The sequence below is a fragment of the Cervus elaphus genome, chromosome 21 (assembly GCF_910594005.1).
Source record: "Cervus elaphus chromosome 21, mCerEla1.1, whole genome shotgun sequence".
NCBI lineage: Eukaryota > Metazoa > Chordata > Mammalia > Artiodactyla > Cervidae > Cervus > Cervus elaphus.
Genome location: NC_057835.1, coordinates 8,330,983 through 8,353,197, shown reverse-complemented (window position 1 = coordinate 8,353,197; position 22,215 = coordinate 8,330,983). Strand labels below are relative to the sequence as shown.

General features: G+C 51.8%; 1 protein-coding gene across 1 annotated transcript in view; it reads right to left on the bottom strand.

Moving 5' to 3' along the window:
- Positions 1-513: 513 nt before the first annotated feature.
- Positions 514-22,215, bottom strand: part of KCNK9 (potassium two pore domain channel subfamily K member 9) — a 104,272-nt gene continuing 82,570 nt past the window's right edge. Inside the window, exon 2 of the mRNA XM_043879182.1 lies at positions 514-12,128. Coding sequence (XP_043735117.1) covers positions 11,287-12,128 — 842 coding nt within the window. The 3' untranslated portion in view covers positions 514-11,286. The remainder of the gene's footprint in view (positions 12,129-22,215) is intronic.

Sequence of the window (22,215 nt, the reverse complement as noted above, 5' to 3'; positions counted from 1 at the left end):
GACCACCACCCCTCTGGGAATCTCTGGCCCTGCCCTCCCTCCCCTCACCAGACAGAGGTCCACAACGCCCAGGCCTCTGCAACATGAGTGAAGTCAGAAGACTCTAACATTTCAGCAGCTACTGCAGGTTGCCAGGAGCAGAGTTTTCCTTTGATGGAGAGATGATTTGAGCATCTTTATCTGCCTGGTTTTCCCTCTTTCTTCCATACACACAGAGGCAGGTAGAAAAAGGGCCAAAGGAGTCGTTTCATGTTTTGCAGTCAAATTCCTCAGCCCGAAAAACAAAAAGTGGCAAATCAGATCTCAGTCAATTTTATTTGAAGTCCTTGCTGGGGTTTTTAGCAGCAAGGCTTCTCAGCCAGCCTGCCTGCCGTGAGGAAGACCAGTGACAAGACGGATGCCCAGTTTTTGTTTGAGAAAGTTTTCCAGATGTGAGATCAAAGCAGGAAAAAGCTGGATGAAAACAGCTCCTAGCTCCCCATTCTCAGTGAAGGAAGACCAAGACACATATGCAAACGTGCCATAGAGATTTTAATGAAAAAATTAGAAAAGTGCATTATTTTACAACACTACAGTAAATGATTCTTTCTTTTTTTCTGTAAAGACATTGTAAAATATATACAGGGTTGCTTAGTGCATTCGTTACAAAAGAAAGATGCAATCCCTTGCATAAATTACATATTTTACATGGGCTGGATGTCTACTCGGACTTGTAAACATTGGTGATACAGTTTTGTTTTTGTTTTTCATTCTTCAGATAAGCTGCAATAGTAAATACCTCTGATATTCATTGGATGGTTGTCTCATTCTGTTAAACTTCAGAACGGCATTCTAAGGCCATTTGTGAAGGCACCCTCTCCACAGGCGGAGAAGGCCAGAGAAGAGAAACAAAAGGAAAACAAATAGGAACAGGAACAGTAGGCTTCTCTGAATTTGGTTCACTGTGGTCCACTGGGGATCACTGGCTTTGCCAAATCTGGTGCGGCTTCCCACCCAAGGTCTGATGCCTTGACCATACTCGGGCCTGTGGTCCAAATCCCAGATGCCCACCAACGTGGGAAGGGAGGTCCCTGTTAGGGGGTGCGGACAAACCATTCCATCCTCTGGGAGCGTGGCCAGGCTGACCCAGCTTCTGGTCGAAACTTCCTAATTGTCATCACTCCCAGGGAGCGAGTTCTGGAGGCCTTCCAGACAGCAGCAGCATCACCATCAGAAAACACCAGGTCCTTTTACCAACGCAATCATGAGAATGTCCAGCAATGCCCCCAAAACAGACAAAATCCAGAGACCCAAAGACACCCAGTCGGTGCATATGCGCGCGCACTCAAAGGAATCAGTGACGGTCACACCTCTGTGCCCCCACCCCCCAGAATGAATCCCCTGTGCATACGGGCTGATCATTTTAACCAGTGTGAGTTTGGATTTAATTCAAGCTTAACTTCTTCTACGCCTAGGGTCACAAATGATGCTTCCGTAATGTTTAATGTTTTGAGGTACAAGAATACACAGTTGGTTGAAGTTTAAAAAGTATAGAGGGAGTATCAGCAATTTCTTGGCCTGCTGGGAATAGACTAGGAATTCTTCCTCCTTGTTAAGCAGTTCAGTGGCGTAAAACCTCCTCATCCTATGGCATCTTTGCCTGTGGGTCCCGTGTTTGATAAACCTTCTGACCTGCAAATCTTCTGACCAACATTTACGGACACACGAGAGAGCCTCAGCCTCTCAGTTGGGGTCAGTCTGTTCTCCTATTTCGATTTCACTCGATAAGGCCAATAGCTTCACCTACCCCAATGCATTTTCTATTCGGTGGAGGTTTCTGATAAAGCACAGGGTGGACTCAGATGGCCCCTGGAGGTCCCTTCCAGCCCCAAACGGCTGTCAAAATGCTATTTGTGGGACTGAATAAGCAAAATATATAATTAGCCTTTTTCGGGACTGTGTTCTTCTCTGAGGAGCCATCAAATTATAGAGAAATCTTGTTAATTGTGGGTTCTGCTTCATTGGGTTCCCACTAATCGTGTTTTGCCTTTCACTGGATTATTTTTATTTTTCTAAAATTCAGCTCAAGAAAATGCAACAAGAGCCGAACCACATTCTGCTTCCAAGAACAGCTCATCCAACTCTGTTTGGAGGCCTCGTGCATCTTGGGAGCGTACAGTGCATTGGAATTTTAGCCTTATGAAGCCAGGGAGCATGACCGCCCAGCTGACCACAATGGCCTCCTGCTTGGTGTTAGCTTATGGCAGATGCCCAACAGCTCTGAATAATTGCTAGGGAATCAATCAGCAGGGAACACTGCTCAGAGGGGGCCCTGCGGAGCCACCAGGCCCCTGGGGCCGCAGCTCAGAGGTCGCTGCAGTGGTCTCTCGGGTTAAGGAAGGGTGGGACACTCCCCAAGGTTTGTCAGGGAAAGGTGGGCTTTGGTTTACCGGGAAATGTCCCCCTCAACACCATCACCGAGCATCTGGCCCACTGGGGACTGAGCAGGGCTGCAAAGAGAACCCATCAAAAGAAGAGCCAGAGGAGCTGGTAAAGACATGATTCTTTGGTGCAAGGAAGGTTCTAGACTACCTGGAAAAGGTGATGTCCCCAGGGCGGGAGAGCCCAGCTTAGGAACCCTGTGTTGGGAGGACTTGGTCATCTCCCCTCCAAAGCCGCCCCTCAAGGAAATGTCAACCAAGAGCCTGGTACATGGCAACCTCTATCTCCTTTCGTCTCCGCCAGTATCTGTCTGGGGATGCCTGCCCCTCTGTCCTGTGTAGAAAAGGAGAGGGAGGGATTGGCCAAGGTCACATGGCCTGGTTACAAGGAGGCAGGAAGGGAAGCCCTTGTCAGGGGTGCTTAAGAAGGCCCGAGGAGCTGAAAGGGGCAAAACTGAGGTTGTATGCTTTTTTAGCAGCCAAGGCTTATGGCTAAACTTCGCAAGACCTCCCTCTTCAAGACCAAGAGTGGCTGTCTGGATGGTAGGGGTCTTCAGGAAACTGGACTAGAGTCTCTGGAGAGGCCGGGGTTAGGACCCAAGAGTAAATGGGATGATGTGGGGAATAAAATCTCCCCAAGTACAAAGTGCCCTCACCCTTAAATGTATCCTCCTCTCCTCCCTGATTCCTGGTCACAGGCAGTCGCAAAGTCTGATGCTCAGAGGTTCCATCAGGAAACGGCAAATTCTTCATGCCAAGGAAGCCCAAGAATTATATAACGTTTTCCTTTTACTGGTTTCATGCTAATCTTTGGTCAAGTTGTCAGAAGTCGTCATCAGAACAAGCCCCCAGAATGCTTCAGAAGGTGCTAGACAAGATCTTATCCAGAAATATTCCCATATGCAAACTATAGCTAATGTCTAGAAGATGGAGGGGGCGGGGGGACATCTAAATAATGGAACACCATAGAATTCAAGTTGGATGAGACTTGAGACTCTAGGATCTATTTTCAGGCTTATTATCAGATGAGGACCCAGTAGGGACATCAGGATGGATGACTCCCCCATCAGAGACCAAGACTCAGGCTATGGTTGCTAGAGTGGAGGGGACCCTGAAATAAACATGTGTGGGCACTGGGGAGCCATGGAAGGTTCCTGAGCAGGAGAATGGCCTGGATGACTTAATATGTGACCAGCTTGTGAAGAGCCTGGACAGTTTGCTGGCTTGTCTGTCAGATGTGACTGTGGCAGAATATTCTGACTACTGGATAAGACCTCTGCTCCGCCCACTTTCACACACCTGTGCCTTTGCCTAAAACAGCGCCCACTTGCTCCTTCAAGGCTCCCCTCAGAGATTCCCCAAGGATTCCTCCTCCTCCATGAAGCCCTGCCTGAGTTCCCCCACCAGACCAATCCACCTCCGTTCACAGCTGGACTGGCAAGTCCAAGCTCAGGAGTAACCTTGCAGGAGACTCGGACTGGCCATTACGAGAAACACAAATGGCATCAGAAGTCTGGCTTGGCACTCGGCTCAGAGCAGGGGCCCATGAACGCCATCACATGTTGTCCTTGAACCCTGCTGCACACAGTGGCTGCTTCTGGAATCTCCAACTTAAAGACGGGAACACTGAGCCTCAGAGAGGCCAAACCACCACCTGCCTGTGAGAAGCAGAAGCTGGCCCCTGGTACACGTGTAGCTTTACTCCCCTGCTGCCCTGTGAGGAAAAGGAGCCTGCCCCGGCCTGTCTCGGGGGCCCAGATTGTGTGCTGGGCAGGTGCAGAGTGGAGGCCGGGGGTCCCGTCACTGCGTGTGTCACACACTCGCTCAGCATCTGTTAGAAGTACCGCAGTGAGAAGTCTGCCTCCAGGAGACATTCACATCTCGGGGCTCACTCGCTGCCCCATGAAATGTCACAAGTACGAGGCTGCCGTTTGATCGAACCTGAGTCTCCTGAGTTGTAGGCAGACTCTTTACCGTCTGAGCTACCAGGGAAGCCCCTGAGGACCTACCGATCATGTTTTATGGGACATGCCCAGCTGTGGACTGCTCATGGCCCTATCTTGTGTGGCCTGCCCAACACTACCGGGCAAATACCACTGAGTTGCCAATGGTAGGGTGATGGTTTGCAAAGGGGCAATGCTGAGGTTTTGTGTTTTTTTAACACAGAGGATGTGTGTTGGTTTCCAAGGACGGAACAAAGGTCTGAATTGAAGTTAAGACATGCCTCGATGACAGCCACAGATGGCCATTTAGGCAAGATGCTGGAAATCTAATTGTATTTATCCCCTGCTGTGGGCCCTGCCCAGCACTTAACAGTCAGGACCATTGGCGGTCTACTTCTTATCCTGGTATTGTTAATGTTGTTGTTTAGTCACTAAGTTGCTGTTTAGTCACTAAGTCCTGTCCGACTCTTTGCAACCCCACGGATTGCAGCACACCAGGCTCCCCATCCTTCACCATCTCCCAGAGTTTGCTCAGACTCATGTGCACTGAGTCAGTGATGCCATCCAACCATCTCATCCCTTCTCCTCCAGCCTTCAATCTTTCCCAGCATCAGAGTCATTCCCAACATATTCCCAGAATATTCATCCATTATAGAAAGAAGGACCAAGGACCCCAAAGGAGGGCATCACTGAGTCCATGAAGCAAATTGTTGGGAGAAGCTGTGAAGGGATTCATGAGATGCTCCCATCTCCACGTCCACACTGGAGAGTGGGAACAGCATGGGCGGAGGCTCAGAGGCAGGAACCACGTGGATGTATTTTCTTGATCAAAATAAAAGGGACTGAGCCACAGCAGGCGGGTTGCTGTGTGCTACTGGAACTGAGAAGACCATGCTATGGAACTCGCCAGTGCAAACAAACGTCTCAAACAGAGGTCACCAGTCTTAGCACTTAATGGCCAGGAAGAGTGCCATGCCAACAAATTACATTTTTGAGTATTGATTGAAAAGGCGCTCACCACCACTCATTGAAAAGCACCTGGGTGCCAAGTACCCCACTGGCTCACAGGTATCCTTCCAGCCACCTACGGGGCGCTACCTGCCAGCCCTTTATAATGGGTGAAAGGATGTCTCTGTGCTTCGTCTGTTTATAGCTGGACCATCCCCACAGGTTTTTAGAAGAATGATTGCTGACTCTCAGTGCAGAAGAGATCTATGTGAGAAGTTAGAAATAGCAGAGCCTGACTTGGCTTTGGTGCCAAGACCCAGCATCCAGGGGCTCCTGGACACCTCGCCTGCAGCTTCAGTTAGTGTCTCCCAGAGAGGAGAACGGCATTTAACATGCCTTGTTTATCTACAACGCGAGAGGTAACCACAGGTCTCCAGGGAGCCAGACTTCTCCATTGCATTCATCATTACAACATCAATTATGTGGTTCTCTTGCCTAAAATTCTTTACCCTAAGGAAACAGAGGCAGGTTGTGGGCCAGCCCACAGCACAACTGGCCCAGACTCCAAACCAGCAACATCATGACAAACAAAAACAGAAGAAAAATGTCCTAGATTTGGAGGGGTCTGGCGCAAGCAGACAAGCAATGTGAGATGCAACCTTGGATTGTCAGATTCACATAAAAAGCCCTGGAGGACAATTTTGGGACAAAGTAGGAAATGTGAATATGGGTTGCCTCTTAGATAATTTTATTGTACAAACGCTAAACTTCTTAGCGGTGATTACAGCAGTTACCAAAGAGAACGCTCTTGTTCCTGCAAGAGAAACAGTTTTTCCTATGGTCCAACCACCTAGAAGTTAGAGAGGCCACTTCCTCCTCCCAGTATCTCTGGGTATGAAGGGGGTGATGTGGAGGTTGGGAGGGGATTAAGCAAATATGGCAAAGTAGTGAAGGCTGGTGAGTCTGTGTGAAAGGGGTACGGAATTTCATCTTTCTGGTCTTCCAGTTTTTCTGTGAATCTGGCTTTTCATAACCGAAAGTTGGATGCGGGGGGGCGGGGAGGAATATCATGGTAATAGATGTTCCCCCCCCTCTGAAACAGCAACCTCTATGAAGGTGTGCTCACATAACAACCACATAGAATGGATGTACGCCCAGGGTGTGGAGGAACCCAGCCCACCCAGGTTCTTGGTGTCCACTCTTCTCAATGGCTCTGCCTATTCCTTCCCCATCTTCCCAGCTCCTAGGATGCTGCCAAACAAATGATTTGGGATTTTCATTTTTGTGGCTCAAATGTGCCCAGTGACCAGAACATCAGGCCAATGTCTCTCCTCAGTCAAACTGATTCTGCACTAAAGGCCCACGAATTCCACCCAAGCTGGCCCACTGTGTGGATGGGACACCACCAAGGCCCAGGGAGGGGACAGGACTTCCAGGAGCCCAGAGACACACAGGTGAGAGCCAGGCTGTCCTCCCAACCTTTTCCTGCTTGGGATGCTCCCGGTTCCTACACACTGTGGCTCTGTAAGAATCAGTCTTTAGCATCCCCAGGCAGCAGGCCCCAAGTCCCACCCTTCAGAGCACAGACACGATTCCCTGCCGTTTTTGACAGATGATGTGGTCCATCCCATCAAGAAGGAGGGACATGGTCTGGCACCAGCCTCAAACCCACACCTCCATAGATGTCCTTAATTAGGGTACCCTAATTAGGACCTATTCTATGAAAAAAAGAAAAAGATCACCTAAAGACATAGGACCAGAAACCTCAGTGATAGATGGTTTTCCTCCTATAATCATTTTCACCTTTTTTTCTCTCTCTCTCACATAATGTGTACAATGAATGCCTTTAAACCATTCTTCCCTCTAACTTTGAGCTGCTAGTGATCAGGAATCAGGACCCACAAGGCTTTTGGATTTGGAGGCAGAGAAGAATGACCTGCCTAGGCTTATCTGTGGGTTTCCAAGTCATCATCCAGTCTCCCAATTGAGGCCCCATGTGCAGAGACCCAGCGGTAAGCCAAGATTAAGCAGTCAACTCGCCCTTTTATATGGATGGGTTTTAGTGAGCACCTGCAAAGGCAGGCATCCTGGGCAGCAGTCTACATCCATCTGCTTCCTTTCCTGCAAGGATTAGGGACCCAGGGGGGATTCCCGGGCTGCAAGTGATCTGCTGTGATCATTCCAAAGTGCTGGTACCCTCCTCCCCAATGGGCGATGCACAAGAGTAATACAACAGATGCTTCAGAGAGCGTGTTTTAATTTAGAGTGTATTTACCAGGCTGCTGCCTGAGTTTCAGGATGGAGTGTGGAAGGAAAGAACTCTGATCTCAGCCCTGGTGCTGACTAGGTACCTCAAAACCCAAACAGATTGGTTCACTCCTATGTAAAGAGTCTAGCAGGGCAGTGTGACAGCACCATCCACCCAGGATGGATGTCATAAAGATTAAAATGGAATGGTCTCTAGAAAGCATGGTGCCCAGAGCTGCTGGGATAATCAATACCATTGCCTAGCTTCCTTTGGTCTTTGACGGAGGGGATGGATTGAGATCTCCTAGTGGGAAAGCATTCAAGCAAGAATCCAAAACATCTAAGTATCTACGTGGTGTGTTGATCTCTAGACCCCATCAGGGACTGGGTGGCAGGCCTGTTTCCTGTGATTCTGGTAAAATGTGGCTCTTCCCCAGCTCGCTTTAACACAAGTTGAAGCCCGAATCCAAACAACCTGTTGAGACTTCTTCCCGCTCCCTGAGTGGGCGTGGTCAACCGGAAGAAGAGTGTGGGAAACCTGGGCTGAAAGAAGGAAGTCACCAGGTATGAGAGGTGGAAAGACTTGGGTCTGAGATGCTAAGAAGCCCAGCAACAGGGACTGTTGGGAGGGTGTGAGTGACAGCCTTAACAAAGCAGCCCGGAAAGCAGCAGGAGGAGAAACGAGTGGGAAGACCCGGGTTCTGGCTGTGGGACCTCAGATTTGTGCCCAGAGACTTTCCGGACCTCAGTGATATGACTCAGATGAAGCGTCCCTCTGGCTTTTGAGGACTCCAGCGCTGATCAGGAGGGCCACGCTCTGGGTGGAGAGGCCCCGGGCCAGGTTTATCAAGAAGAGAACCCTGGAGAACCCCTGACTCAGCATCCCCATCAGAACACCTCATTGTATGCATCTGGAGGACTCCTTGGCCAGAGAGCATGGCAGGGAAGAGCTGGACCATCTGAGAAAAAGACGGACATCACAAGGGAAGCCAACCAAGGCTCACCTCCACCCCTGAACGCTCTGAGTATAAGCAAGGATGTCTGACTTCAGAGGCGAAGGCTCGGTAAGTGTCCTTCAGAGGGCCACGCAGGTAGCAAAGGGTGGGGGGCAGGGGAAGGGATACAGAACTAAGAGAGATTTCAGGTTGGTTCAGACAGTTAAGTTGGTGGTCATCCAACATAAAAGACTTCACCCTACCATCCTTAATCCTACAAAGAAGAGTCAGTTCTATGGAAACAGAGATTATGGGATGTTTTCTAAACTTTCTTGCAAAGGGAGGAACTCCCTATCATTTGGAAGCATTCAAGCAGAAGCAGGTCCCTTTATGACCGCTGTACCCTGGTGGGGGCAATAGTCCTGAATGAAGGGTTGAGCCCATGTTCCTCTGACTTTTAAGAACCTGGTGTATTTACGTGCGGAGAAAGAGAAGTAGGTTCCCTCATCCGAGGGCTGAATGAGGGTGTCATGGTATGGCGGAGTCAGTTTCTTGGACCCTCTTGGGGGTCCAGACGGAAACTAAAGTCTCATTCTAGTCAAGGCTAGTTTTCTGACATTGAGCAAATCACTTACCTTCTCAGTGCCTCTGTTGCTTTACAGATAAAGATTATCACACACCCATTCGAGGGCAAGTCTTACAAAGGTTTTCATGAGAAACCCACACTTACTCCAAGCACCTTCCTCCAAAGCATGAAACAATCTGCAAATACGCACAGATACTCTTGCTCCTGTGACGCCCTAGAGCCAACGAGCTCTTTCAAGAGAGAAAAAATTTAAAGAGCAACAGCTTCTATTCTCTAGACAGATTTTAGAGATCTCAATTTTTTCTTTTAATCTTAAAAATGAGTTAATCGATACAGCCTTGAAGGTTGGTAACTGTGCATTTTAGTCTAGAGAATCAGGTTCCCAGACTCCTTCCGCAGACCCCATGTCCCAGACAAAGGGATTAAAGTGCTTGCCTTTTCAGGGAAATCTCGAGGGCTGTGTTCAGTCCAATGGCCCAAACACTTGGGGTGGGCGCACTGGGGCCATCTCTCGGGAAACCTTGGAGGTCTGCTCTTCCTAGGCAGCAGACCCTCCATTCTGGGAGATCACACTGGGGCTCCCACTTCCCCTCCTGAGGGGCCCAGCCAAAGCCCATTTCCATCCCAGAGCTGTGAACTTCCAGTTTTTGAAAAAGGGGAATGAGGATGGCTGATTTTTTAGAGATGGCAGAGACAGTGACGAGGGAACGAAGGTCCTCTCCATGAATCTGGAGGTCAGACTTTCCTTTATTCCTGCGTGGGAAGGGCCTTCAAGATGCCACATTCTACAGCCCAACTGGCCCCCAGGAGATAAGGAGGCCTTCACTTTGGGGGTCATCCCCTATTGAGAGTGGGGAGGAATTTCTCCATTACTCAGAAAAAGTCATCCCCTGAGATTGACAAGTTCCCAGCAGGCCAAGACGCAGCTCCTTGTCTCCAAACTCTTCCTGAGACCAACATCAACATTCCCTTGTTTACAAATCAAATGTGGTTGGAGACACACTTTAAAATACATTATATATATTCTTTAAAACGAGGAATGCCCTGTCATTGTTCATTAGGAAAAGAAACCACAACCACTTACTAACACCCATTCTCATCGAAGCATCCCAGACTATAATTCTCACTCATGTAGGTAGACGCTGCACACATCATCCACATTGTCACATAAATAAGAGAGAAATAATAAAATAGATACTCTGCGGTTGCAACAATTTTCCAGCTTCCCCTGACGCTTCCAGTTACATGGAAAATTGTTGGAACTAGAGATGGCAAAATTAAAAATGTCTCTAATAAATTAATATTATTGGCTTTTGATTATTCCATTGCTAGTTTTTTGTTTTCTTGTGTTGTTAACGCATACCAGTTTAACAAAGTGCATGCTTGTTTAAAAAATTTTTGAACTGGCAAGCTACAATGATCCATGACGGCTTGCCCACCCACCCCCTAAAAAGAAGTTAATAGAATTTAGAACCTAGCAGTTAAAAAATGTGATCATGACACGCCTGGGATAAAGGCTGCTTATGGAACATGCTTGATTCGGCAAGATGATAAATCAAGAACCTCCTGGGTTTTGTTTTCCCCTTTTTGTTTGGAAGCAGCCAAAAGCGGGCTATTAACAGAACTGTGTGATGGAAAAGAAAGATGAACACCTGGCACTTTCCATCTCGTCACACATACACACACAGATGCACACTGGGGTGTGCCCTCACTCGCACACACTCAGACCACACACGTACGGCCACCCGCTGCTTGGGAGGAGGAGAAAGGAGTTGGGTCAGAGGTGCCACTGTGGGTGGGCACTCAGCGGGGTGTGCAACTTTGGGTCGGTATCCTCTGGGCTGTCTCCTTGTCTGGGTCTCACACCTGTCCTGGGAAAGCCACCCCTCCCCACCCCGAGATATGGGGCAGGCTGGGGAGAAATGTAAGGCATACTTTGCTGGGAAGAAGGACAAAATCCATGCTTCATGCTCAGATGCGAGTTTCAGAGGAAGACGGGCTTTCTTTTCCCTTTGGCCTGCTCTGTCTCGCTGGAAAGGTGGGGAAGAAATGAAACCAAGAAAGGAAGGAAGGAGAGAAAGGAAAAAAAAAATGATGACGATAATCATAATCATAAAGGATAATCATAATAAATAAGACAAGTTGGGCCCATGAGACTGAACGTCAAAGAGGACACAAGACTCGGGCTTGTATTTCCCGCCCCAGACCTAGATGGACTTCCGTCGTCTCATTAGCCTGTGGTTGTCGGTAAAGCTGTGTAACCCGGGGGAGATGGAGCTGATAGGGGACGGAAAGAGGCTGTTTTTTAATGTGCTTGGCGAGATCTCCTCGATCTTGTAAGAGATGGAGTGGAAGTACTGGGGGGCGAGCTTGGCGCTGAAGGAGTTCTGATGTGCCGCCGAGCGGCCACCGTACTCCCGCGGGCGGTAGCAGGTGCAGGAGCATACGGACTGCAGGTCCGCCACGTCTGCCTTGTACCGGGGCCGGCCCTGCCGCGCCTCCTCGGGGATGTGGATGACCATGCTGCTGCGGTTGCCGGCCAGGGACGCCCGCTCCTCGGCGTCCCGCCGCTCGTCCTCGCTGTTCATGGTCAGGAACCTGAGGACCACCAGGTTGAGGAAGGCCCCGATGACTGTCAGCCCCACCAGGATATACATAAAGCTAAAGGCCACGTAGAGCGGCTTCTTTTGCAGGGCACCCTTGGTCTGCAGGGCCACGTAGTCCCCGAACCCAATGGTAGTCAACGTGATGAAGCAGTAGTAGTAGGCGTGGAAGAAGCTCCACTCCTCGCACTGGGAGAAGGCGGCCGCGCCGATGCACAGCGTCCCCATGCAGGAAAAGAAGCCCACGGTCACCATGTTCTCCATGGACACCTCCGTGTTGCGCAGGCCGCAGCACCTCTTGATGCGCTTCAGCAGGTAGCGCACAAACGTGTTCATCCGCTCGCCCAGGCTCTGGAACATGACCAGCGTCAGCGGGATGCCCAGCACCGCGTAGAACATGCAGAAGGCCTTGCCCGCGTCCGTGCCGGGAGCAGCATGCCCGTAACCTGCGGGAGGAGATGAGAAAACGGAGAGGCAGTGAGGCGGGGTCTCCTCAAGTCAAGGTGGAGTGGGGTGGGGTGGATGTGTGGGCATTGCAGTTGGGGCGTAACCTGAGGTGGGGTGGTGGGAAGAACAGGCAAGAATCAATGAAGAAATGTTCCTCCAAGTTTGGAGCACTTAATTTAGGGCAGTCGGAGGAGGAGCTTGGGAGTCATTTTACTGTTCTTAGAGTATCACAAAGGCTTTCCAAAGAAAAGCAGCATATTCATTCATTCGATTTTGCAAAGAGCTGCAGAGGTAGCCAGCCCAAGGGAGAAAAATGAAATACGCTCACCATGTATCATCCCTAAGAGCAAACAGTCAAAGAATGCTAACTGGATTTTCTTGCTGTTACTGTTGACCACCATATTCTAAAATAAACGCTGGGTCTATGGCCCGGATAGGCGGACAGGTGGGTGGAAAGGGGAAGTGTGAATCCTTGCGCCTCCCCCACTGGGAGCAGTGGGGCCACCCAGGGAGGCGGGGACACCTTGGAAGGTAAGAGGGGTGCACAGGGTGGAAGGGGATGATGGATCCACTTGAGTCGTTTCTGCGTGTGCTGGTAAGGGGGGAGAAAGAACCCCAGTTTCCACAGCCTCAAGGGTGGTGCCAGGAAGCTCAGCATGGTCTGGAGAAGCCCCTGCCTCCTGCCCAGGCTCCGCGTGCCCAGCTCAGGTAGCCAATCAACTAGTTGGTCTGTGCGAACCCCATCATACACCACCTCTTTCTAACCTGTGCTGACCCTGTAAAACAGACAATGCAGACACAATGCATCTGACACCACTGGCAGGAAAACAGTTATTTAATAGCTGGGTAACTTGATTTCTTCAGAATTGGGATTTAAACCCAGAGTTTTCAGCAAATGAGGCTTAAAAGCAGAGGTCTTGAATCTAAAGGTCCCTGCTGAGTGGAGCATAAACACCACAGGGGCAAAGATGTTTACCTCCTTTGTTCCCTGCAGTATCCCCGCACCTAGAGAAATACCAAGCACACAAAATACCTCTTTAACAAAGGACAGTAAATCCGTGCCACTGTGTGAATGTGGCCTTGTCAGAATCGAGGGGACACATAATCCTGAAAGACCCCACATGTGTAGGTGCCTCTGAAACTCTTCGCGCAGCTCCACAGAACACCCCTCTGTGGATTCCCTGCATGAGCTATGCAAAGCTGAGCCTGTATTCCCTCGGGTTCAACTGAGCATGGTGGTGCTGGAAAGTTGAAATTCCAGGGTCACTCAGCTGCACAGTGATCATGTCAGAGCCCGGGCAGGGTTGGCACAATATGGCAGGAGGAACCTAAGGCTAGTTCAAGTTCCGGGACTAACAGTGCCCGGGGAAAAAAAACCAGGATAATAGGCGGTATGTGGACTGCAAACTTGGGAGGATGAACATGGCCTTCCAACATCTCCAATCCTGCCCCACCAAGAAGGGTTACCCTGGTGCTCCCCTGAGCCACGTGCTCATGGTCATTTAACCCAGGTGTATTACCATGGGCTGCAGACCACCTCTCCCAGCCTGGGTGTCCTCACCTGTTACACAGGATAATAACTGAGGTAGGTTGTTGTGCAGATCTGCTGAGACCAAAGAGCAGGGCCTGGGACTCAGTAGGGACCTGTTCCCTCCTACTGCCTCCTTCAGGAAGCCTACCCTGACTGCTCTAGCCCACACCTCTCCACCAGGGATTCATCACTTACGCTCAGCCTGCTACGTCTCCCCTGCCATGAACTTGTGCCTCGTCCTGCCTGACTGGGAGTCACACTTTCACTGCAGAGGTGACATCACAAGTTCCTACCCTCTCTGGCCCTCAGTCCCATTGAGGCAGCACAGAGATCTGACCCCCTCAGAGACCCCACAGCCTTTATGAAAGAGGAGGAATGGCAGGACAACGTTGGAGTTGGACCAGAAAGGTCAGATGAGGACACAGCAAGAAGAAAATCACAGGCATATCAATAGAAATTATCTGATCTAAAGAGAGGAATAAGTCAGTCAGAAAAACAAATTTTGTATTAATGCATATATTGATGCTTTCACATTGTGGTGCTGGAGAAGAGTCTTGAGAGTCCCTTGGACAGCAAGGAGATCAAACTCAATCCTAAAGGAAATAAATCCCGGATATTCATCAGAAGGCCTCATGCTAAAGCTCCAATACTTTGGCCACCTGACACAAAGAGTCAGCTCACTAGAAAAGATCCTGATGCTGGGAAAGATTGAAGGCAAAAGGAGAAGGGGACAGCAGAGGATGAGGTGGTTGGATAGTATCACCGACTCAATGGACATGAGTTTGAGCAAACTCCAGGAGAGAATAAAGTACAGGGAAGCCTGGTGTGCTGCAGTCCATGAGGTCGCTAAGAGTTGGACACAACTGAGCAACGGAACAACAATGCATACATGTAGAATCTAGAAAACGGTACAGATGAGCCTATTTCCAGGACAGGAATAGAAACACAGACACAGAGAATGGACATGTGGACATAGGGCAAGGGGAGGGTGGGCTGCATGGGGGATCAGGACTGAATATACACACCACCATGTGTAAGGTGGTTAGTGGGAACCTGCTGCTTAGCACAGGAAGCCCAGCCCAGTGCTCCGCAGTGGCCTGTGGGGGTGGGTGGGAGGGGCTATGTATACACGTGTAGATAATTCACTTCATTGCACTGTTAGCAGAAACTACCACAGCATTGTAAAGCGATCATATTCCAATTTTAAAAAATTAAATCAAAAATGGGATTAGTTCCTCAATTTCTCTTTCTCATCTTTGATTGTTAGCATATAGAAATATAGCAGGTTTCTGTACGTTAACTATGATTTCTTCTTGGGAAGGAGAGGCCATCTTTCCTCACTCGTGGCATATGTGCATTTTGTATGCTCTTCGCTGCGTCTCCTGTACCGTAATCTGTAGATAGTGTGAATGCTATTGAGAGCTTCCCTGGTGGCCCAGTAGTAAAGAATCCGCCTGCCAGTGTAGAGGATGTGGGTTCCATCCCTGGGTCAGGAGGATCCCCTGAAGGAGGAAAAGGCAACCCACTTCAGGATTCTTGCCTGGGAAATCCCATGGACAGAGGAGCCTGGTGGGCTACAGTCCATGGGGTCGCAAAGAGTTGGACGCGACTTCGGAACTAAACAGTACTGTTGAGATACGATGTGTGCGGCCCCCACAGCGTGGGCACACATGTGGCGCACAGATCCTGAGTGCTCTCCATGCCTACCCGCATCCTACACCAAGTGTGTGTGCTGTGGGGATGCAGGAGAGGCTCTGCGCGCCAGTTAGTCTAACACATGTAGATGGTATGTGGCTTTCACCTCTGCGCTTCCCATCCACATCCATGTCCTCTAACACAGCCACCTTTCACGAAGTTCCACGCGTGTGCCACGTGTATTTGTATAATGCGTCCGCAGGTGCCATGTCTGTGCCTTCCACAGACACTTAATGAATATTCTATATGTAGGCTCCACATGCGTCCTGTTTGCATGCAGTGCTCACCACACCGCATCATAAGAAGATACGGGAAGCGGATCCAGTGGAGCATACACATGGCATATCAGCCAAGGGCTCTGCTCGTCCCAGGCCACCACACCTTCTAGCCTCCTCACACTCCCACGCTATAAATAGCCCATTAATTAACTGTTCAAGTTGCGAGTGCCACCTCCCGCAGCCATGGAGAGCTGTCAGTCTACACACCGTGGATGTAGCTGCTGGCACTTGTAGAGAGTCACTCCAGGGCGTGAATCCGCTGAAGAGGTCAACTACCAAGGTCCTCATCTCCCTCCCTCCCTCCCTCAGACCTCCTGCTGGGGCTGTCCCATGGATGAACTCGGCTGGACACCAGAGGGCCAAGAAGCCCTAGAGGTGGCTCAGACAGACTTAGCCTCCCCAGTGGGGAGCAGGGTGAAGATGGGTGCATCTCGATGGGGAGACTGAAGACATCCGGCACAGCGTCCTTCTTCCTGGAAGTCTCCACGAGATGGCAGCTGCAGCAGGGACACTCCTGCGCCCTGGACCACTGGGGCCCTGGGAGACTTACTCACCTGGAAGACCCTAAGCTTTGGGGTGTTTTGGGCCCACACGCTTTTGTACCTGTCTTGCTAAGGGATGTCATCACTGTAACAAACCAGTGAGATATACCACGGGTTGTCCAAATGATGGCATTCTTTCTTTCTGCAGGGTGGCGGGCTGCAGAACTGACACCCCCACGGACAAGATACACAGCCATACTGCTGTCCAGGCCCTGAGAAGGGCCACTGCTTCACCCATCACAGGAAGGGCTGGGGGCCGGGCACCTGGTTTTGACCCAGCAAATACTATGCTGGTTTCCTTCCCGTAAATAGATCTCATCCAGAACCACTAGCTAATTTACCGCCTTATTAAATTGCCAACCATCTACTGTTTTCCAGCATCCATCTGGGTTTTACATCAGCCACACAGGTGAGCTATATGGAGATGTCATGGGACTCCCACCCCTGCATTTTGTATAAATATAAACCCACTTGTTTACCAAGATGTGCTTCGTTCTTTCCTGAAGACCTCAGTCTCCATCTGGCATCGTTTCCCTCCAGACAGAAGCACCTCCTTTAGAAATCATGCTGCTCTTCAGAGCAGCTGGAAGCAAGTTTTGATTCAGAGAGTGGATTTTGTCTTCATTCTCAAAAGATATTTTCCCTGGATAGAGTTGTGGGTTATGGTATTTAAAAGGCTCTTTAAAGATGTTGTTCCACTGTTTCCTGGCCTCTGGTGTTTATGATTAAGAAGTAAGTGCTGTTCAAATAGTTGTTTCAAGTATGTGATGCACTCTGATGCTTTCAAGATTTTCTCTCTGGCTTTTGGCAGCTTGATTCTGATGTTTTCTTTGTATTTATCTTGCTTGAAGTTTACCGAGTTTCTTGAATCTGTAAATTTGTGTCTTTCACCAAATTTGATGAGTTTTGGCTATTATTTCTTCTGTTTCTTTTGACTTATTCTCTTTCTTCTAGGACACCTGGTAAGTGCCCTACAGGTCTCTGAGCCCTTTCACTATTGAGTGAATAGACAAGGCAATCTTGAGAAAGAAAAATGGACTAGGAGGAATCAGGCTCCCTGACTTCAGACTATACTACAAGGCTACAGTAATCAAAACAGTTTGGCACTGGCACAAAAACAGACCGACAGCTCAATGCAACAGGATAGAAAACCCGAAAGGAGAACCAGCTACAAATACTCGATCCTAAAAGACTGTCTTTTTTTTTTCTAATCTGTGAGTGAATGAAGGCAGCCTGGCCTCCTTAGGCGGAGCTGGATTCAAACATCTAGTCATATGTTATCCAGACTCACCCTGAGCCTTGACTATGCACACTACCTGTGCTTGGTACGGGGGGCCCACAGGGGCTTTTCGTCTTCCCCTGCTATCTTAGGGCTGCCAGCCAGCCCACGGCCAGAGTTCCCCTAGGTGGAGGGCATGGGAGTCACAATGCCACCGAGGACTCCCAGGCTGGTGCGTGTTCTCCTCTGTCACCTTCCACCCCACCTGTGAGGCCTAACCCCATGAGTTCAGAGCCACACCTCTGTCCAGCTTTGCCCTCTAAGACTCTAGGCTCCCCCCATGCCCCCACGCTCCCCCTAGAGCCTCTAAGCTCTAGGCTTCTCCGAGCACTGGGAGCCACTTTCTCCTCCACCAACATAACCTCAGGAATCCCACCTAGGGCCATACTGTTCATCCTTCCATCATCGTAAACTGTTCATCCTTCAATCATTGTAAACAGTTCATCCTTTCATCAAAGAGACTTCTAAAATTGATCCATATGGGTTTCAGGAGGTGTGCATGGGGCCCAGGAGAGACTCTGAAACCCCAGCCCCAGGCGGAAGCCTCTGGGCTCCTGCTCTGTGACCTCGGAAGACTCACTCAAGTCACCGGATGGATGTGGGAAATGCAGCTGGAAGGGGACAGTGAGACCAGGTTATGGCCACTCCACAGGAGACGGGTCATCCCTCCCCAGCCCTGTGGGAGCCCAGCAGTGACCAGCACAACTGATACCCAGATCTCCTCAGGCTGGGCCACGCAAAGGCCACAGGCCACTGGGTATGAAGCTCCCTGCATGCAGGGGACACGGCGGCTCTCACTGTCCCTCTGCACTCACCCCTGCAGCCCCCTCACTGCTGACTCTCCACGGATGCAGAGCCTGAGACTCAGACGTGCTTGTGGTCCTAAGGAGCCAGGCCCCTGGGCGTGAGGACAGCTGTGGGGACCAGTGACAGCCTGCAAAGCCACCCCCAGTGTGCACACACGGCAGCTCTGATTCCTGCTCCGTGAGCTCCAGGACGTCAGTTCAGGGTCCAGGCACAGGGAGTCAGCCCAGAGTGCATTTTAGGCAATGCCCCATCCCGGCTCACTCGCCCGCCAGCCCCTGCTGGGTCCTCGCCTTGCGGCTCCCAGGACATTGTTGCCAACCAGGAGATAGGTGGGTGGAGCAGGGTTGGGGGGAGGCCCACCCCTAGAGGTGCTCCCAGGTCCCAGCCCAAAGCTGGAGTTGATGGGGACACAGACTCTGAATCAAATTCAGGTGCCTCGGGGCCATGACAGGAGGTGGAGCCCTTGCCAGAGTGACCCCAGGACTGAGACCCAGCTTAGCTCACTGGAGCGGTGGGGCCAGTGTGGAGGGCCCAGGGATGGTGCAAGAGGGGCCTCAGCTCAATGCTGGCCTACGTCCTCTCCACCAGGCCCTGTGTGGGTTGTGGGAGGATCTGGTGAACATAAGACACAAAACTGGGAGGCTGAGCACAGCGTCAGAATCTTAGCATCATCAGCTTTGCCTGGTGGAAAGTTCTACCCCAGAGCCCATGCTGGATGTGATAGAAGCACAGAGGAGGCTCCCTGCTCAGACTGGGGCATCAGTGCAGGGTCACTGCTGGATGGATAGGAGCCCGCCAGGAGGAGAGGTGTGTGGAGTTCTCCCAGGCCGCTGTCTCCGCTGGAATTTGGACGTTACTCAGCGCTTCCTGTCTTGTCCCACTCTCACAATCAGGCCCTCCCCCTGGGCCCGGGGTCCTGTGGCAGAGCCCAGGACCAGGCCAAGGGCAGAGGCAATGGGCATCCACTTGGGGCCCGAGGATCCTGGCTCCCCTTCCAGGAGCACTGAGGGCAAGGCAGGTGGACATGGGCGGTGACGGAGGTTCAGGAGAACGGAAGACCCTCGAGCTCCGCTTCACAGCCCAGCCCATGCACCTCGCCCCAGGAGAGCACCTAGAGGCTGAGCCCAGGGCTGGGGGTGGAGTGTGCAAGAGCTGCAGGGCTATGCATCAAGAGGAATGTGGGGATTCAGCCTGGAGAAGAACCTGCACTTTGCCCGGCCGACCTCCCCACTAACCAGATGGGCAGAGTGAGGCCCACAGAGGCTGCAGAGCCCAGCTCCACACTTGCACGGGCTTCCTGACCTGCAAACCCAGAGAGGAGGTAGAACTGTTCAGATAGCAAGCCCCACCTTGAAGAACTATCTGGACTCCTGAGCGTCTGAGAAAGACACCTCTGTTTCCTTGTCTGTGAAATGGGGCCGAGGACGGGGAGGAACGGAGAGGGACAGAGAGGCAGGGGGAACTGACCACTTACCAGAGCATCAGGGCCCTGCTGTGGACTGAATGTTCCTGCAGTTCCCCAGGGAGAGGACATTCAGGATGGAGCCTCTGGGATGCGGTTTACATGAGGTCATGAATGCGGGCCCCTCTGATGGGACTGGTCCCCTTATAAGAAGACAAAGGAGCCAGCGCTCCTCTGTCTCTGTCATGTGAGGACTTGGCGAGAAGCTGGCCATCGGCAGGCAGGATGAGAGCCCACCCTCCCCCACAGGCACTGAACCCTCTGTCACCTGGATCTCGGACTTCCAGCCTCCAGAACTCCGAGACACGTCTGCTCTGTGAGCCCCACAGTCTGGCATTCTGTTACTGCAGCACAAGTGGACCGACGCCCCAGAACTGATGCTGGTTCACGGCCCTTCTGCGTGCCTTCACCCAGACCCGCACTCTGCAGCCTTCGGGCCAGGGCACCCGGAGCTGAGCCCCCGCCCAGGACGACACGCGGATGCCGGGCGCGCCTCCCACACGTGGGCACCCATGTCGGGTCCTCAGCCAGCCATGCCTGGACACGACAGAGCTGCCCCGCGGCCTGCCCGCACCGCCAGCCTTCTCAGCTGCTTCCTTCTGCGTCTCCTCCCATCCCCGAGCCCGGGCCAGGGGCCTGGGAGCTCCCGGGGCAGGACCACCACCTGGACCACACGTCTCCTTCGGGATTCCGCCTGCTGCAGCCACCGTGGGGCTGGGCCTCTGGATGCGGACGGAGATCCCCCCGCCCTTCTCCTCCTTCCTCTGCCCTCCTCTCTTCCACTGCCTTCTCACCAGAATGCGGCTCCCAGGTGGGCAGAAGCCCACTCCTGGCCTGCCCCAGCACATCCCAGAGCCTGGCACGGGGCAGTCACTTAGAATTTAGAAGGCAGCATCCCTGCACAAGGGACCTCCATCTTCCAGGCCTACCTTGAGGCCCTGACCTATCCTGAGCCCGGCACAGCTGGGGGCAGCTTTGCCCGAGACACTGCATCACCCGGCCTGATTTTCACGGCCCCTTTAATATACTTAGTGGGTCTCTTTGATCTGTCCTGGGAGAGGTTTTGCAGAGAAGAGGCCTGCATCTCAGGGCTGCAGCAGGCTAACAAATAAAACAAATGAATAGGCTCTGTCCCCGCAAGGGAGCCAGGCGGGCAAGGAGGATAATGAAACTGATGGTTCCTATTGGGTTGGGGGCGCCCCAAAGAGCCCACTGAGGCAACAGGCAGCACTCCCAGAAAAACGCCCTGTGCCCCCCACCCCTGACTTCCTGCTAGATTCCCCAGGAGCGTGGCAGCCGCCAGGTTTGAGAAGTTCCCGGGCCTGGCTCCTGCTCTAGGCTGAGATTCCCTAAGATGCCGTGACCGTCCAGCGGGCTGTCCTCACTGAGAAAAGTATAAGGCAACAGGGGTCGCAGACCAGCCTCACTCCTGACACTCCAGGACTGCCCGTGGCTCCCCCGAAATCTAAGCCCATCAACAGCTGGCTGTAAACGACCTCTTAGGACTTTTGCAGCCCTTCACCGTTTGCAAAGCTTCCCCCGCTGTGGAGTGCCCCTCCATGAAGCCTGCCAGGATCCCTTGGCCAGAAATGACCAACCTGGCTCTGAATTCCCCTCCAGGACACTGTGGGTTGGGGGTGGGGGGGGGGGGGAAACAAGACTGGTCCCTGGGGATCAGGACAGGCTGGGTTAGACTCTGCCCTTCAGGGACCATGGGCGGTCCCCTCCCTCCCTGCCCAGGCCACCTCATTCTCCTTGGTCGAGTTCACAGAGGCCCCAAGCTCCCGGGGTGCTCTGCCACTCCAAGTGAGGGCGGCCGTCAAGGCCAGGCGCCAGGTGAGAGCGGTCCACCAGAGGCGCAGCCCAGGGAAGGAGGCGGCCACCCAGGCGTGTGGACGTCAAGAAATTTGCTGTTGGAAGAGAATGAAATATTTATAAAGGACATGCAAGGATTCTGTGCCTGTAGGAATTAAAATAGGCACAAATTCTCTTAAAGAATGACTCAGGGTGGCTTTGGAGAGGGATGGGCCGGAGAAGGGCGCTGCCCTCAGCCCCCCGTGTTTTCTGGTGCCCCCCCCCCACCCACCACCCAACTTCAGCTGCAACCAGCATCCCACTCATCCATCCTCCCAGCACCGGCCTCGCTCCAGCTCCCGTACGGGCTCCCCAGGATTCCTGAGCCTCAGGTGTCTGCAGACACCAAAATGGAGAATGAATCACAGGCCCTGTAGGGGGGCAGGGGTAGGGCGGTGAGAGTGGGCAGGAAGGGTCCTCCTGGGGTTCCTGGATAGAGATCAGGAAGACCCAAGGACCACATCTGGCTCCATCTCCTGTTTCACCAACCACAATGCTGGGAAGCCACTCAGACACTAAACCTTGACTTTCTCCTCTGTAGAGGGGAGTGAGGGTCGCCTCCACAGCACTCCACAGCCAACAAAGCTTTTCTGCATTCATTCTCTCACCTGGAAGGGCCATCTCTGTGACAGCTCCGG